Source organism: Lagenorhynchus albirostris, chromosome 14 (assembly GCF_949774975.1).
Source record: "Lagenorhynchus albirostris chromosome 14, mLagAlb1.1, whole genome shotgun sequence".
Classification (NCBI taxonomy): Eukaryota; Metazoa; Chordata; class Mammalia; order Artiodactyla; family Delphinidae; genus Lagenorhynchus; species Lagenorhynchus albirostris.
In genome coordinates, this window is record NC_083108.1 from 940,331 (window position 1) to 958,808 (window position 18,478).

The window sequence follows — 18,478 nt, forward strand, 5'->3', positions numbered from 1 at the left end:
ATCCGAAATCACCCCTCCCGCTCTGACGCTCCAACACCCACTGCAGGTGACAGCTCCAAACACACACGTCACTGCAAAGTGCCCAGTGACCACGCCTCAGAAAGCCTTTACCAGCTTCAATTCCCCAGAATTCCAGTATCTGTATAATAAAATGCATTTGTGCACACGCAGGGTAAGGTAGGAGAGCCTCTCTGTTTTCAGGAAAGTGAAAATGAAGAACTGCTGCAAGATCAGAGACTCAAAAACCAGCACGTTCTACTCAATAAGTCACATTCTTTCTGCAAACTAAGATGAGATGACACAAGAGCCATAAGCAAACAGGGAAAATAAGAGAATAGTGTTGCTGCAGAGTGTGCAAAGCCAGTTAAGTCTCCTAAACGGAAAAGGCTGCTTATTCACTGTACACGTTGTGATAGGTCAAGGCTGAGGGCAAACAGAGAACATCAACCGAGCCATTTCCCTGAAAAAAGCTCCAGGGTGCAATATTCTAAGCACTTTATTCAATAAAAAATGCTTTTAAAACAGTACTTTGGTGATTGGGAAACACCGCCATCATCCGTCAACCTAACGCAGCGAAGTTCAATAGGCGAAATAATGAACCGTTCAGATGATCTTCCTCGGGCTCTGGGGACCTGCAAACACTGCATCAACAGAGTGCTTTAAAAATTATGATGAAGTTGAGTCTTTTCATTTTTAGATGTAAAGCACGTGTTAGGGATTTCTTAAACGTTATTTAATGCTTTGCACTTTTAATCATGGTCCAATTTCCAAAGTGGGAAGAAAGTTTGAAGTAAAAACTTTAAACATAAGATTAGCAGTTTCTATCTAGTTCTGGGAATCTTGGAATCAGTGAAACCCTCTCTGCTGTGAAGTCTTGCTTTAAGATTTCAAAAGTGTTGTAACATAAAAACCTAAAGATAAAAAAATCCCAGGTATTTTCAACAAAATTTTTATTTACTTTTGGGAGGTAATAAGGTAAATACGTAATACAGGATTTCTGAAACTTCCAATGAAATTTTCCTTGGGAAACATCTGTGGTCTAAGTTTCCCATACTCAGGACGGGACAAGCACACGTTTTCAGTATGTAATCACGTGGAACTTGAGAGAATCTCTAGAATGCTAGACTATGAAAAACAATGTGCTTAACCCTTCCTTTGTAAGAAAAAGCGGTGGTGCATGTCCTCTCGAAGAGCGTCACCGGGACCCGGTACCTGTCTCAAGGCCGACAGGGCGCGGCAGGATGACAGGTGCAGCTCCTGTGCATTCTAACCACCCACCCCATCAGCCGAGGCCGCCACATCTGCTGGGACCACTGAGCTGTGCACGTCCTCCTAGGTTCCCCGTCACCCAGTAAAAACATCTGGTACACACACACGATTCCAAAAGTCATACTGAGCTGTGGCTGCAAAGAGATTCTCACACACCTATTGGTTAACATAATCTATAAAACAGCAGTGGTGATGATGAAGGGGACCTTGAGCTCCCGCCCACCGCGTAACTGACCTGGGACGTGGCGCCTGGAATATGCGCCCTGAAGACAGCGGGGTGCTTCCACACCCCCTGCTTTCCCCTCTGTACAGTGACTAAGCTACCCTGTGGAGCGACTCAGCAACTGACCACACCGCAGGCAGCCCCAGTTTCCACGGGCTCTCCTAACACTTCCTGGGAAGAGAGGCATGGTGTCTCACAAAAAGGAAAAGCATCTAACTCCGAGACAGCGCCCGGCTAAATCACAGGGACAGCTCCTCCCGGACCAGCTGGGGATGCAGTGATGGGGATATGGTACCGAGGCCCCGTGTCGATGAGGTTTATCTCAGGTCACCACCACACCTTCCGGCCCCGCTCCAATCGGATCAGCAGTGCCGTCCCACCACCTCCCAGGCCTGGGGTTCCATCTGCCACGATGCACAGAGCCCAGGTCCCGGAAGACGGAATGAAAGCACAGACTCTGCACATGACAGAAGCACCGCGTGGCTGGGACACGTCACACGGCACGGACGAAACGTCAGAGGGCATTGGGAGGGCAAAGCTGGCGAGGGCCACAGTCACTTGAGATCAGGTGCAGAGCTGCTGCTTTTCCCTCAGCTTTTTCATTCTTTCTGGTTGAATACCAAAATTCTGACTCATTATAAAAGCAGTTAAGTTTACTGTAACCGCTTCAAATAATAAACAGTGCTTGGAAAACAGAACGTCCCCGTCACCCCCGTCACAGGGGTGCACCCAGCCCACTAGCTGCTCGAGACCAAGACGAGTGTTGGCATCGGGCAGAACTGGACACAGGCCGGGGCAGAGGTCAGGCCCGTGGGCACCACGTGAGTGGCCGGACTTGAGGGCCTCATATCTGGAAATCACCATGAGGCCCAGGCCCACTTCGTAGAGCGGGAAGGTGTCAGGCACGGGGCAGGCACCACGGGCTCTGGAGCAGACGGCTGCCAGCAAGAGAGTGCCAGGGACAGTGGCACAGCTGCGCGCAGGAGCCCTGGAGAGTGAACTGGGGGAGGGAGGCCTGTCCTGCGGTGTGGCGCCAGGGGGCTGGGCCTGGAGAGATGTCCTCAAGGCAGGTGCCCTTGCCTCCTAACTCTGGGCACCAAGACTGGATGCGTGACCCCGAGGTCACAGCAGTGGTGACAACCACAGAGAAAAGAGGAAACGCTGAGTTTCAGTGGAGATGAAGGACCAAGTGGGAATGTTCTCAGCTTTCCATGTTGAAAAAAAACCAAACTTTCATCTTTTTGGCTGTTTTTTCACCACCTAAGCTCTGACATGACTAACAACATGTTATAATTTCTAAACTGACAAAACAAAGGTGGTGCTGAGAAAACTGGACAGCTACATGCAAAAGAATGAAATTAGAACATTCTCTAACACCACATACAAAAAAGAAACTCAAACTGATTAAAGACCTAAATGTAAGACCAAAAACCATAAAACTCCTAGAAGAAAGCATAGGTAGAACTCTCTTTGACATAAATCGTAGCACTATTTTTTTAGATGTCTCCTAAAGCAAAGGAATTGAGAGGAAAAATAAATAAATGGGACCTAATTAAGCTTAAAAGCTTTTGCACAGCAAAGGAAACCATCAGCAAAACGAAACAAGCTAGTGAATGGGAGAAAATATTTGCAAGTGATACGACCGATAAGGAGTTAACATCCAAAACATATAAACAGCTCATACAACTCCACATCAAAAGACAAACAACGTGATTAAAAAATGGGCAGAAGACCTGAACAGACATTTCTCCAAAGAAGACATACAGATGGCCAACAGGCACATGAAAAGATGCTCAACATCGCTAATTATTAGAGAAATGCAAATCAAAATCACAATTAGACAACACCTCACACCGGTCGGAATGGCTATCATCAAAAAGACAAGAAATAACAAACGTTGGCAAGGATGTGGAGAAAGGGGAACTCTTGTGCACTGTTGGCGGGAGTGTAAATTGGTGCAGCCACTGTGGAAAACAGTATGGAGGTTCCTCAGAAAACTAAGAATAGAACTACCATATGACCCAGCAATTTCACTCCTGGCTATATATCTGAAAAAAACGAAGACACCAATTCAAAAAGATACATACACCCCAATGTTTGTAGCAGCATTATTTACAATTGCCAAGATATGGAAGCAACCTAAGTGTCCATCAGCAGGATAAAGAATGGATAAAGAAGATGTGGTATATATATACAATGGGATACTATGCAGCCATAAAAAAAGAATAAAATTTTGCCATTTGCAGCAACGTGGATGGACTTGGAGGGTGTTATGCTAAGTGAAATAAGTCAGACTGAGAAAGACAAATGCTGTATGATACCACTTATATGTGGGAAATCTAAAGAATACAACAAACTAGGAAATATAACAAAAAACAGATTCACATATAGAGAACAAACTAGTGGTTACCAGTGTGGGGAGGGATAGGGGATGGGACAAGATGGGGGAGGGGAGTAAGAGGTACAAAATATCATGTATAAAATAAGCTACAAGGATATATTGTACAACACGGGGAATACAGCTAATCTTTTTTAAAAAATAATCTTTTATTTATTTTTGGCTGCACTGGGCGGGGGCTACTCTTCGTTGCGGTGCATGGGCTTCTTGTTGTGGTGGCTTCTCTTGTTGCAGAGCATGGGCTGTAGGCACGTGGGCTTCAGTAGTTGTGGTGCGTGGGCTCAGTAGTTGTGGCTCACGGGCTCTAGAGCACAGGCTCAGTAGTTGTGGTGCACGGGCTTAGAGGCTCTGAGGCATGTGGGATCTTCCCAGAGCAGGGCTCGAACCCGTGTCCCCTGCATTGGCAGGTGGATTCTTAACCACTGCGCCACTAGGGAAGAAACCCAGCCAATCTCTTACAAGAACTATAAAAGGAGTATAACCTTTAAAAATTGTGAATCACTAACTATCCTGTACACCTGTAACTTACATGACATTGTACATCAGCTCTACTTCAATTAAAAAAGAAAAGGAAATACCTATGTGACTAAAGCTTCAAAAATAAATTTGCTCTCGAACAATAAAGCTGTGTTAGGAGCTGGTAAATGCCCTGAGCCTGCTGGTGCACTCAGGGTTTATCATTAGGGAGCGAGAATGCCCTAGCTGGGGCCCCTGCACTCTGCACCCTGAGACTGTCAGGGGCGCTGCTGACAGCACTGGGCCTCACCTCATATCCTGAAAGCACGTCAAAAGGAAAGATTTACAAGACTCAGTGGTTCTCAGTTGTGGGTGCAACTTACTGGATTTTCAGAATGGAGAAACGTCAGTCCCACCAGGCCTGCTGGAAAATCAGCACTTCTAGAACTGAGGATGTGTATAGAGAACGGCAAGTATGAAAAAAACAAAACAAAGCTAGTAGTCCACGGGATGTGTAGACAGGGTTAAGAACCCGTGCCGGTGGTCCACCTGTAGCCCCCAGGGGTCTGCAGACGAGGCCGTGCGGGCACTTTTGGGAACGAGAGTACTGTCGTGGAAACCAGAGGAGGGACACCGCCGGCTGTTGCCGAGCAGGAAGGCTGCACAGCACAGAGGAGCCTGCCCGTGGGCAGCAGAGGGGCCGCCCCTGGACGCAGAGCCAGGGGTTGCGGGAGTGCTGTCAGGGAGGAAGGACTCTTCTCTTTGGAAATAAACTTGTTAATGGGATCGGCAGGGTCCTCTCTTGAAGACATTAGGTCAGAGTTCTTAAAACCTTTGATTGAAGGCATTTTTTGAGAGGTTACTTACTTATATGATCCAGTTTTACAAGATATTTGAAGAAGTCTGATGACTTTACAGAATTATCAGAACCCTGAGTGCAAAGGGTAGATGAGAAAACTATACATAAAGTACACTAAGGGGGCTTCCCTGGTGGTACAGTGGTTGAGAGTCCGCCTGCCGATGCAGGGGACACGGGTTCGTGCCCCGGTCCGGGAAGATCCCACGTGCCGTGGAGCGGCTGGGCCCGTGAGCCATGGCCGCTGAGCCTGCGCGTCCGGAGCCTGTGCTCCGCAACGGGAGAGGCCACAACAGTGAGAGGCCCACGTACCGCAAAAAAAAAAAAAAAGTACACTAAGATTGTACAGGAAGTGGACAAATTAATTTAATAATAATTTTTATCAACCTAAAAATCAAAGAATGACTGATGTAAAGTCAGAAATGACTCATTTATCACACTTAAGATTTTACCATTTCTGTCTTCTGTAGATTTTTGAAATTATTTACATCCTAATTCTGTTTTGAAACACATACATCGTATCTAAATTCTGGCAAAAATAACTGGAAATTTAACGTGCAAATCTGAAGATTCACTTGGAGAGAAGAGGACACGGAGGGTGCAGCCTGCAGACCTTACGGAGTCAGTAAGCTCCGAGTCCGCTCACGGCTTTCCTGGAACTGACTGGAGGCTGTTCTGGGACGTGTGGGCACAACCACGCAAGGCCTGGGTCAGGGCAGGGGTCCCACCAGGAGGGAGCTGGCCAGATTTCTGGCCTGTGGTGAAAGCCCGCACTGAAAACCACCGTCAAGCCCCCTCCTCACCCCACAAGAAACTCCTCAGGCCCGGAGCCCGATGAGCCCTCGGAGAGGCGCCGTCTGCACCCCGAGGACCCGTCAGGAATGGGCCGCTCGGCCCGACTGACCTCATCGGGGCTGGAGGCCTGGTAGGTGCGGTTGTCGTCGCTGAAATCCTGGTCGGCCTCGGCGAACTCGGTCTCCCCGACCGCGCCGCGGGCCTCGTACACGGGGGTCACGTTGTGACACAGGGCGACAGCCTTCACGGCCTCGTGGACCCGGCTGCTCACGCTTTTCCTGACCTTGGGCGCTGAGGACTGGGCTTTTCTTGGGGGTGTTGAACTGGCGTTGTTTCCACTGGTCTGAGACTGCGTCTGTCAAACACAGGACGCCAAAGAATTAGAGACAGCAGAGCCGATGCTGGGATGAGTAACACGCATGACTTTGATGGGCTGCTTAGCCTTAGCCAGGAGTAAGTAGACCAGCTCAAGACGATTACCTCTGCCATGCACCCCACTGGGGTGACAAGTTACCCTTTTATCCTTGTACTACAAAGTGCTTTGACATTTCCCAGTCGTCGAGTAACCAAAATATTTTCTATAATACTCAAAATCTCACCATCTCCTTTGAGTAGATTTACTGTAACCATGGCATGAATTTGCTAAGTCCTTTCTAAAAGCAAAGTTAAAACCAGAATGGAATAGGATACTCACAAAGTTTCTCTTTAAAAACTGCTGGGCATAAAATGGTATACAGCTGGGCTTTCCTGGTGGTACAGTGGTTAAGAACCTGCTTGCCAATGCAGGGGCACGGGTTCGAGCCCTGGTCTGGGAAGATCCCACATGCCACGGAGCAACTAAGCCCATGCGCCACAACCACTGAGCCTACGCGCTAGAGCCTGCGAGCCACAACTACTGAAGCCCGCGTGCCACAACTACTAAGCCCACGTGCCACAACTACTGAGCCCGCAAGCCACAACTACTGAACCTGTGCGCCTAGAGCCCGTGCTCTGCAATAAGAGAAGCCACCACAATGAGAAGCCTGCGCACCGCAATGACGAGCAGCCCCCGCTCGCTGCAACTAGAGAAAGCCCGCGCACAGCAACGAAGACCCAACACAGCCAAAAATAAATAAATAAAAACCAAAAAAACAAACATTTATTAAAAAAAAAGTATAAAGCTAAAAGCAGGAAAACATGATTATGAACGTTCCCTTAATACTATGAACTCATCCAGCTTTGCAACAGTCTCTGAAGTTAGAGTGTCTGGTTTGTAGATAATAATCATCAGATACAATAATCACTGCTGTGGGAGGAAAAGCGACCCTCCCGTCATATTTCAAAACTGTTCCCTTGAAGCCACGACCCACTCCTCCGGATGTGCCTGACAGCCCTGGACAGACGTCTCCGCTGGCGTTCACCTGGTTGGGGAGGGCCTGGGAGGACCCCAACCCCAAGGCCCATCAGACACTTCAGACCTCAGGGGAGCTCCCGACAACCCTTAGAAAGCTAGGCCCCTGCTTCTGGGCAGCTGTGCAGAGCCCATCAAATCACAGTGCCGGCTAATGAGGGGCAGCTCCTCTGCTCAGCTGGTGCCCCTTCCAGCCTGCGCCTCCGACCCACACCTGCGTCCTGCCTGCCCCACCGCTAGCGCAGCCGAGCAATGCAGCGGCCTCTTCCTGCTGAATGTGCCGTGTTTACTGACGGCTGTATTGTTTCACTCCACACAAATTTCACTCACGACCATGTCCTCATCACCAAATGCTTCCAGTGGGTAAACATGATCGGGTTACACAAGATCTGTGTTACGTTACTGTGGACCTAGCAGGCAATTATCATCTTAAACATGAACCGTAAGGAATAAAATCAGTTTCGCGTGAAAGGACTGTCTGCCTAGCTAACCAACACACAGCTTTTGGTAAAAAGATTTTTAAATTCTTAGATGGAGTTATATTCGCTGTATTTATACGACTCATCTTTTCTGCTTTTAATGTTTTTTCTAGTAAAATAACTTATTTGGAATTATTAAAATCATATTCATGGGTAATATAAATTCATATTTTTTAAAACAGATGTTACCTGGTACTATTTAATCTAGACATAGATTACAAGAAGGGAAGTCGTATTCCTTCCCCTTTAAAGTATTCTATTAATAAATATTCTAGGTTACAAAATACTCTGTATTAAAACGAATGACATCCAAATTAACAAAATGCTTGGTTTTAAGTGTTCATGCACGTATGTGTGCTTCTGGGCACGTATGACCACACATATAATAAATACATACTCATATAAGATTGTTTTCATTTGACAGCATCTCAAAAGTAAAGTACATGCCAGACTGGTGCACATTACAGAAAAAAGAGACGGTTTTCACAAAACTGAATATAAGGCTGACAACATACAAAGAAGAACTGCAGAGGGCAAGGGTAATTCAGTCCAGTCTTCGTGAAATCAAGTGGGAAACAAAGGCCTGCAAACAAGAACCTGCCAGCCTCGGCAGGTGAGGGTGCTGGTGCAGCCCAGGGAGCCTGGTGGCAGCAGGGAGACATCACAGCCCGTGAGTGCTCTGTGCGTGCCAACCCCACACACCTCGCTCAGCTCCTCAGGAGAGAAAAGGCCTCAGGAAGTGGTCCTGAATCGATGCCCTGGGATGGCTGGGTTTGATGACACCGAATCAGTGACTGCAAGTTATACAATGGGTAAGAAGAAACCCAGTGACTGAAACACAAGCCCTACTTGGGAAAGGGCCGTGGAAACCACACAGACGAAAATAAACTGGAAGGTGGCTTATGTCCTCACCGCTCCATGGTCTTCGCCTGACCTGGGCACCCAGCGGACCTGACACACCTAACGTCGGGAGCCTGAAAGGTTGGGAGGATCCCAGCCCAGACGCCCTGGCAGAGAACGGATGCTGTAACCACCAGGCTGCGCCCTCACGTGAAAGAAACAACTCCTCTTCCTGTAGAAGCTCCGGTGAAAAAGACAAGATTGAGGTTTTGTCTTAAAAGAACAAAAAAAACAAACAACAAAAAAACCCTGTCCTTATCTATGAGAGATACAGACTACATATTTACAGATGAACTAATGTGATATTATATTCAAGTTTCACCTCAAAATAACAATCTGAAGGACAATGGCTATGATGAAACAGGATCAGCTGCGCGCTGATAATCGTGGAAGTTGAAGGGCAGAAAAATTACGGTTCCTACTTTTGTTTACTAAAAAGGTTAAAAATATGTACCTTTAAAAAATATGAGAAAGCCTTATTAATTATGAGGAAAAACAGAGGGATTGTTAAGAAACATATCTGATGCAGGATTCCACTCGATACTCTTAAAAATACTATGTTTACTGAGTGATTTATACAAATAATCCACTAAGAAAATTGAATAAGAATAAACGATTTAAGGTCGTTAAGCCTACGGTTACACAATATAGAAATTTTAATTTAAAATTAGTCCAAAAACTGTTTCTTGATTTATAAACGAATGATGAGTAATGCCTCAGCATCATCAGAGAAGGTGCCACGTTGCAGGTCAAGGAGGTAACAGGCTCCGTGTCACTCAGCAGCACCGGGTACTTTTGCCAGAAGATCCCCTGCAGGACTGAACCGGCTCACCTGTGAGTAGGAATTCATGAGCTGGTTCTGGATCTCATCCATCGTGTCCGTCCCGTAAGACACGGTGCCCAGATGCAGCCGCTTAAATACCATCTCGTTCCGGGTGAGGGTTCCTAGGACAGAAGCAGCAAGGACACCGTCAACTCGGGTGGCCCATCAGGCAGCTCGAGGCTGCATCCCACACGCCCCACGCCCAGGGCTGGATGCGCTCTGCACCTGTGAACACGCTGCTCGGCCACACAAAGTGTCCTCCAGCGTCACCTGCACTATGCTTTCATTTCACTAGTGAGGACCAGAGCTTTCTTCCTGGAACGTCAGGTTCCCCTTTCAGTAACTTTTAGTAACGGCAAGCGTTCTGGTTCTGTGGAGAAGGTCTGGACTCTGTCTTCCAGTTCTGAGTCACTCTCTTTGTAACTACACCCTAGAACGCTGCCTGAGAGACCAGTGCGTCGGCCCGTTTCAAATACGTCTATTTCGAAAAATTAAGTATTTTTCGTCGAACAGAAACAATGCATTTAGGCCTTGGCATCCACGTGTGTCGTACGGAGAGGAGGTGAGGAAGGAGAGGCGTTTTCTCTCCAGCTGGTCTCTAGCCTGTGAGCCCCGGTGCGGGCCCTCTGCATCTGCCCTGGCACTGCCCACCAACCCGGGCAGGTCAGTTTTAGGTTTCAGCTTCCATTCAAAAGATACACAACCAAATGCAGTGAAGTAGCAGCAATGAACAGAGGAGCAGCAGAGGTAATGCCGTGTATTTCAAAAACTTGGTGAACTTCCATTAAAAGTGGCACATAAGGGCTTCCCTGGTGGGGCAGCGGTTGAGAGTCCACCTGCCGATGCAGGGGACACGGGTTCGTGCCCCGGTCCGGGAAGATCCCACATGCCGCGGAGCGGCTGGGCCCGTGAGCCATGGCCGCTGAGCCTGCGCATCCGGAGCCTGTGCTCTGCAACGGGAGAGGCCGCAACAGTGAGAGGCCCACGTACCGCAAAAAAAAAAAAAAAAAAAAAAAAGTGGCACATAAGTTCCCAGTGTTATTGATCATGTGACCCTGACAGGAGACCCTAAACACCGTGCATCTAGCACTTAATATGAAAACACACGCGCACACAGCCTTGGCTGCTCTGGTTTTACAGAAGGAGAGCCACACGGTGTGGTGCAGGGAGAACTCCCTGTAACCCCGGCACCGCGAGCTACGAGCTGTCCCCCCCAACCCTGTCCCCGGGATTTCTGCACTTGTTTCAAAGCACAGAGAAGGGTCACCCACGGGCACCGACGTAGTTACGGGTGTGAATATGAACAGAGAGCCACGCGGTCACAGTAAAAGTCGGACCTTTTACGTGTCTATGAGACACCACAGTAACTAATTTTTGTTTTCTTTGGCCCACACAATGTTGAAAATATAATACAAACTGTTTTCATATCTACCTGTGACTCCGTGCCCATTACTTAGGACTAGTGTTCAAAGCAAAATAGCTCATTTGACAGGACACCCCCCAGCACTCAGAGGTTATTTTAAAATAAAGGGAAAATCTATAATTTACAATGACTATTTAGAGATTGTTTTAGCAAACACTCCCTAAAGAGTGTATATAACATATTATCAGGGTTTCATAAATTCCAAAGAGCAGCTACTGTCAGGGACGCTTGTCAGTTTCATAAATTCTGCCTTTTACAAAATTCTCTGTAGCCCCTTTAATAAATGGCTCCTACGGTTCTTTGATTAACAGAATCAAAATTACATGAGAAGTGCAGTTTAAAGGGTTTTTGCTGGTTATGCCATCCTAATTAAATAAAGAATAACTAACTTAAATACTAGGGTATATTAAATAATGTAGTTAGCAACAATTCAGCCTCCAAATGAAATAAGGAAGTTCTATAAATGCTTTATTTCAAAGATTTGACATGAAAACAACAGTTCTATTATTTACCTATGGTCAAAAGATAATGAAATTTTACACTGATTCCTATTAGAGTAAGTATGAAGTTTACCTCTATTACATGCGCCCAAATGGACAGTTCTCTGAGAAATGATCAAATACATTATTTAAATTAAAAATAGTTTACGTATCAGATTAACTGACGTAACTGAAGAATTTCATTTAGACTTTTTTTCTCTGATATACCTTGAATGTGAGGCAGTAGCTTACGGTGGGGATGGTAAGTAGGCGCACACGCTCAACAGTTTATAAACAGGACTGTGGTTAACGACACTTCTTTTAACCTGACTTTTTATTACTAATAACTTAGTCTGTGCAGCAAAGTTAAAGAACATTACAACAAACCCTGTACAGCTCCCACCAAGAATGAACTGTTATTTCTCTAGGTTTTTAAAACCACCTCGTACAGGTAAGAAAGACCCTAGATAAACAGGCCACAGTTCACCCGGCCTTGGAACATGGCCGCCATTCTCCAGACACACCAGCAGCTCTCACGTTCCCACACGTCTCTAGTGAACTTGGAATTCAGTCATTCGTTGGGCTAAAGAACCCTCATGAGGCCTCACTCCATGCTGGGTTTTGGTGGGCCTCACGGAGATACTTTAAACTCTCAGGCCTCAGTGCTTGTCTGCAAACCAGAGAAATTACCACCGGTCCCGCATGGACATGGCGAAGAATAAATAAGCATATAAAGTGCCTGAGACACAAAGGGTGAGGGGAAGCTGACGGCCAGGAAGAGGGGCTGCAGGACGGCACCCATGCAGCCGCCCACGAGGACGGCGAGGACGCAGGCGAGGGGCTGGCGGGGGAGCTGAGGGAAGGCGGAGCACGATGTGCCCAATCCCCAAGATCACGACGCATGTCGTGCCTCTGGGTTCTGGTTTCGTGCTGGACACCTGGCCGCGTGAGAGGGACTGGTCCCCGTGCTGGTGACGAGGTGCAGGGCGGCTGGCGTGTGCCGAGGTCTGGGTGGGAGTGAAAACTGTCAAGAAAAATAATCACAACATTAAAGCGAAACACACTTACATAACGTGAACGATCTCGTACTCATCATACCACAACTACAACTTTTGGAAGAAAATTCACGACAGAGGTGCACAGAATGAACCTTCTATCTCACAACGTGAAACCCACTTGAGGAAGCGAGAGGTGTTTGGGAGGAATAACGCTGTGCGTGTCAGCGATCGTGTGAGCGGACTCGGCGATGCAGGCTACTGCTCGTGTGACGCCCGCGAGGCCCCCTCCTGGGACATGCCGTCCGGCCTGCCGAGTGGCTGGGCCCTCCAGCTGGAGCGTGCCACACGCTCACCTTGGACATCTACCCCTGAAAGCCAGCACGCGCACAGTAAACGGCAGCAGCTACTTTCACAGTGATCTTCCCTGACTCTCACAGCAGCGCTGGAAGGAACGGCTGGGCTGTGGGACCGCTTGTGTGCGGCCAGGACCTGGCGGCCGAGCGCAGGGACCGCTCCTGAGCTGCGTACTTCCTGCAGCGGAAGCCGCCAGGGGACACGCCTGGGCTCTGGCTACAAGAAACGCTAGAGGATCGCTATGTAATTATAGTTCCCCAGTTTAAAAAATAACAGCTAGTAGGGATATCACTGAAATGATGGCAAAAAGTAAGGTAAATGTGCTTTTCCATAAGACACATTCTAGTTGAAAGAACGAACACACGTTACACTTCTTCTCCGCAGTCTGCGCTCTTACCAGAGACCTTCCTCCCACTTGCCGACCCGAGAGCGAGCCGTTTCTTTCTGTTTCTCTCTTCCGTCTGAACGATTACAGGTACACACGGGGGCCAAGGAGGAACAGGAAAAACTTCACAAAGTTTCTGAGATGAAGCTTTTAATGTGATGTTAATATTCACACAGCTCTCCTGGAGGAATTGAAAACAAAAGGTTCTCCCGCCGAAGTGGATGACCTGGCAGTTACAAATGTGATTATGGGCCAGTCCTACTCCAGCAGCCAAGGCGTGCTTGCTGCTCCACTGAGTAGGGGAGCCGATTCGCAGTGAAAAACGTGGGTGTGGAGGCCTCCCTGTCGACCACCCCTCCTTCCTGGAAACACGTGGAAACGCAGCCTGGACACCCCCTTTCTTCTGTGTGTGTGCAAGTGCACACCGACAGCCAGAGTAAAGCAAAACGCGCAGGAAATTTCAACTACAAATTTGAGGAACATGGAATGCCAGGGACTGGAGGTCAGAAATGTAATCTTCCTTCCCACCTTCTGCACTTGTTGACGGGAGCACCGCACACACACAAGTGGACAGAGCAGCGTCACGACAGGCCCGGCACCGTCATCCCTTCCACAAGGGTCCCCAAGGGCCCCAGCCACTGCCCCGTCACAGCGGGAGCCAATCAGAAACATACCACCTCATCCACGAGCACGTCCGTGTGACAAATAAAAGAAGAGCTCTTAAAATAAACACAACCCCAACGCCATCACACCAGAAATGACCCTAACCTCTCAACATCACACGGCAGGCCGGTCCTGACTCCCAGCTGTCTCGTCTCCTGTGTGTCGGGCTTTTATACTGTGGTTTGAACATGGACCTGGCGAGGTCTCCCAAGCCCGACCCCCAGCTCTGTCCTCAGAAACTCCCCGAGGGCCTCAGTTCCCCACAGTCTGCACTTGGTGGCTCGTTGGCCCTGGGGCTGATTCACGCGTTCCCTCTAGGCCCGGGATGTGCTGTGACGGCGCTGGACAGAGGCTGCAGAGATGGCTCTGGAGCCCACTACGCACGCGGGGTGGACGGGGTGGGGGGGGTTCTCTATCAGGGGCACGACACCTCCCCGCCGCCCCCGCAGGTGGTCAGTCCCCAGGCCCGTAAATCCGCCCTGGGTTTAAAGTGGCATGCACCTGAATCAGATCGCCAGAGGTCACTGAAGACAAAAATCTGACACTCCTGAATGCTGCATCCACGCGAGTGACAGGTACTTTCCACAGCCAAAGCATGTGGTTCCGGTGCTCCATTCACAGACGACTTCTAGGCGGGGAATCGGGGGCTGTAGTGGCTGCTGCGTTAACACCTGGATGAGCTGCACTGCAAGCGCTAAGGCTCCAGCTTCGACTGTGCTGCTTCACCTGGCTTGTTACTTCCTACCAGTCAGAGGAATCGCGAGAGTAATTCCACGTACGGACGAAGATCCCTGGAAACAGGGCAGGCGGAGAGCCACCACAGACACACGCGAGCAGACGCTAACATGCTGAATATATTGTTGCACTTACACGTATAGTTTAAAATAATTTAAAAGGTAACTGAAGCCCAGGTTTGAACTATTGCTTTCTCCTTCTGGGTTATGTTTAAAAGCTTTCTGTTTGGGTAGATACCTGACAGTCCTTTATTCAGTTGCTTAATGGAGTTGGGGAGAATGAAATAGAAAACAAATTGAGAATAGCTTCTGAAAACTGAGCAAGTTAAAAAGATGACATTTTAGTGCTTACATTTACGTCTCTGATCCATGTGGAGCTAACTTTTCTACATGGTGTGTGGATATGCAGTTTTCCCAGCACCGTTTGTTAAAAGCACTACTCTTTCCCCATTAAGTATCTTGGCACTCTGCTGAAAACAACTGACTGTAAGTGTTAGATTTTCTCCCAGACTCTCACTTCTGTCCCCTCGGCCCTGATGCCTACCCTCCCAGCAGCACCATGGCGTCTGGATCGCTGTAGCTCTGTAGTACATTTTGAAATGAGGAACTGGTGAGTCCTCCAACTCTGTTCCTTTTCCAAGACTGTTTCAGCTACACTGGGTCCCTTATATTTCCGTATGAATTTTAAGATCACCTTGTCAATTTCTGCAAAGAAGGCAGCTGGGATTTTAATAGGGATTGTGTAGAGTCTGCAGATCAAGTTGGGAAACACTGTTTCCATTTTAATACTATGAAGTACTGATTTTATCTTTTGCTGCTATTGTCAATGGAATTGTTTTTTTAATTCTCTTTTTGGATAGTTTATTGCTAGTGTATAGAAATAAAATTCTTTTCTGTTTGTTGACCTTGTTCTAGTAGATTTTTAGGGGATTCCTTAGGATTGTCTACACGAAGACCGTGTCCCACACAAATAGACAGTTCTGCTCTCCTGCACAATATGGATGTCTTTTTCTTTTTCTTGCCTAACTGCCTTGGCTGGGACCTTGAATGTTCACAGCAGTGTCACTCATCATAGACAAGAAAACAGAAACAACTCTCTAATGTCCATCAACTGATAAATGGATAAATAAAATGTGGTGTACCTGTGCAACAGAATGTTACTCTGGAATGAAAAGGAAGCAATTACTGACACAGGCTACAACACGGATGCACCTTGAAAATGTTATGCTGAGTGAAAGAAGCTGGTCAGAAAAGGCCACGTATTGTATGGTTCCATTTCTGTGAAATGTCCAGAGCAGGCAGATCTATTGAGGTAGAAAGGAAATTAGGGGTTACCAGGGCTGGGAGGTGGGGAAGGCGAGGATGGGGAAGTTGGCCGACGTGGGCTGGGCGGGGGTGTGCGGAGACCAGACACTGGAAACTCAGAAGCTACACCAAACACTAAGGGCGACACAGCCTCACTTCTGTCACTTGAATCCAACACTGTGTAGTGATGACTGTGGCATCTTCCAAAGTATCTAAGTTGCTAATAAATCATGTTTTCGATGACTTAGAACTGATACATTTGAACAAATGACTAGCACTCCTCATCAAATAAATAATAAAATATTAGTTATTTTGCCACTTGAGTAAATGTACTCACATCCTGTTGGGTTGAAGAAACTGTAATATTTATGCAGACAGTCCTTCATGTGACACATGTAATTACTTAACATATTAAGATGAATCATCAAAATATTTTTAAAATTTCAGTGGTGTTTTTACTCTGCAGCTGACTCTGCAAAGTGCTGAGCGGGAAGGTCAGTGCTAGTCTCGGGCTTTCTGTGCCCTCCTGACAGCAGGTAAGTATAAGATTCTCCTGGTTACTAAAGAGTCAGCAATGCAGAATGATTTTTCAAGTCTTATCTTAAATAAGACTTCATGATTCCCTGTGGACAGAAAATGTGACAAAAGGTTTGTTTGTGATTCCTGGGGAAAAAAAAAAGCTGTGGCTCTTTAACAAAGCAGTTTTTGGGGCTACAATGAGCTAAGCAGGCAAAAAGAAAATTCGTTTCCAAAGAAAAAGTCCTGCGGGCACCATTCTCCAGGTGGCGACAGATGTGACTCACAGCCATGCAGAGGAGGCGTCGGAGAAGCAGACACAAAGCTTTCTGGTCAAACCTTCCTGGGCTGTGATCTGGCCTGAGACCAATATTCTGCAGGCCGCAGAGGAGCGGCTGCGGGACAGTGGCCCACCTGCACCGGGCAGGTCTTTCTGCAAAGATTCTGGTCAAGCAAAGTGACAAGCACACACGGTCAATGGCTGTATTGACACACGGTTGCTTAGACCTTATGGTGCAGGAATGGAAACAAAAGTTCTAAAAAGTAGTGACTAATTTACCAGACTGCAGAATACGCATCCGTTTAAAAATTATTCGACATTCTTTGATGCGGAGTCACATATTCTCTTTGCTGTATGTGAGGCTTTCTCAAAAGACCACGAGCCCTGAACGGCTGGCATCTGTATGTGTGTGCTACCTCGACTGGCCCACCACCCCAAACGTCAGACTCCCTCACATCCCGGCACCTGCATCAGCAAACAGCTGCATCAGTGAGACTGTGCACGCCCGTCGTAAGTGAGGCCCCAGTGGTGGCCACTAGGCAGGAGAGGCCGCAGTGGTCCTCCGGTCGAAGGACATCAGCACACGCTCCGCTGCGTGTGTGCGCACTGATTGGCACACACGTGCTCTGGTGCCCTTGGAAACCATGGAAACAGCGCTTCCCCAACACGATGATGCCGTCCTATGAAACTCACACGTGATTCCAGTCTAAACAACGTGGCGTGTTGGGTAATGGATGCTATAATTAAAATGCGTCCGGAAACCTGTTGTTTCCGTGGGTGTTTCAGGAATGGCTTTGTTCTACACGAAGATAAAAACTAACAAAGGAATTAATATATGGCTTTAATAGGCTGCACCTGAGTCAAGTTTTAAAATTTATGAATCCTCGGCAGCATTGTTCTCAAACAATGGCATTGTCGTGGTAGCCAGGGAGGAGGTGGAGGTCCTCCCGGCAGGTTCAGCGCAAACGATCTGTCCTCCGGGTTCAGCATCGTTTGCGCATTGAGCACATAACGCCTAGTATTTCTGGTCAGTGTCAATACGCTCTGCATCCTGGCAGTTAACAGATGTCTACTCCTGTCGAATGAATTACTTTATGTTTCACGCACTGGTGGCCGCAGATGTGTCACTATAGCAACATCATTAATTTCAGATCTTACCGGAAACGTGCACTCCAATCAAATCTAATTATAGCACATCGCTTTCTTGTCCACGAGAAGGAAACTAGAATGCAAGTACTGGGATACCTCATTTTCTATTCTGCTGTGGCAAATAAGAGACACTGTGATGAACGCTTCTCGTCAGAAAGCTTATCGATGAAGCACAAACCCAATTTACAGCCACACGAAGGACCACCTCACAGTTTCGGGAGCCACGGAAGGCTCCTGCCAACAGCTCATTCCTAACCTTCTTGGCTGACGCTTGGGCCACTGAGATGTTTGCAGACTGCCTTCCTCCCCTGCCTCTGACACCGACAGGAGGTGCTCCACAGATGGCGTTCACCTTGGGATTACTGAAAAGGGCCTGAAAAAAATTCTAGACCAAAAAACTTAAAAAAACCTCTGCGTGGCTTCAACATCAGAACAGATGACTTCTAGCATAAAAAGGCCTTTTAGAAAATGAAATGCAAAATATTTTCTCTAATAAATTTTATATAATTTTTCTGTGATTTTTAAAAAAAATCTCAGGAACCACGATTATTTATTAAGCTAAAACCTTAAGAAGCGATGTTCTTGCCTTTTAAAAGCAACAGA

General features: G+C 47.5%; 1 protein-coding gene across 7 annotated transcripts in view; it reads right to left on the bottom strand.

The window, feature by feature from the left end:
- ATP9B (ATPase phospholipid transporting 9B (putative)) overlaps positions 1–18,478 on the bottom strand; it is a 224,170-nt gene that overhangs the window by 37,220 nt on the left and 168,472 nt on the right. For all 7 annotated transcript variants that reach the window (XM_060121782.1, XM_060121781.1, XM_060121783.1 and 4 more), the window contains 2 exons: positions 9,599–9,711; positions 6,107–6,352 (listed from right to left, as the gene is read on the bottom strand). In XM_060121782.1, coding sequence (XP_059977765.1) covers positions 6,107–6,352; positions 9,599–9,711 — 359 coding nt within the window. The remainder of the gene's footprint in view (positions 1–6,106; positions 6,353–9,598; positions 9,712–18,478) is intronic.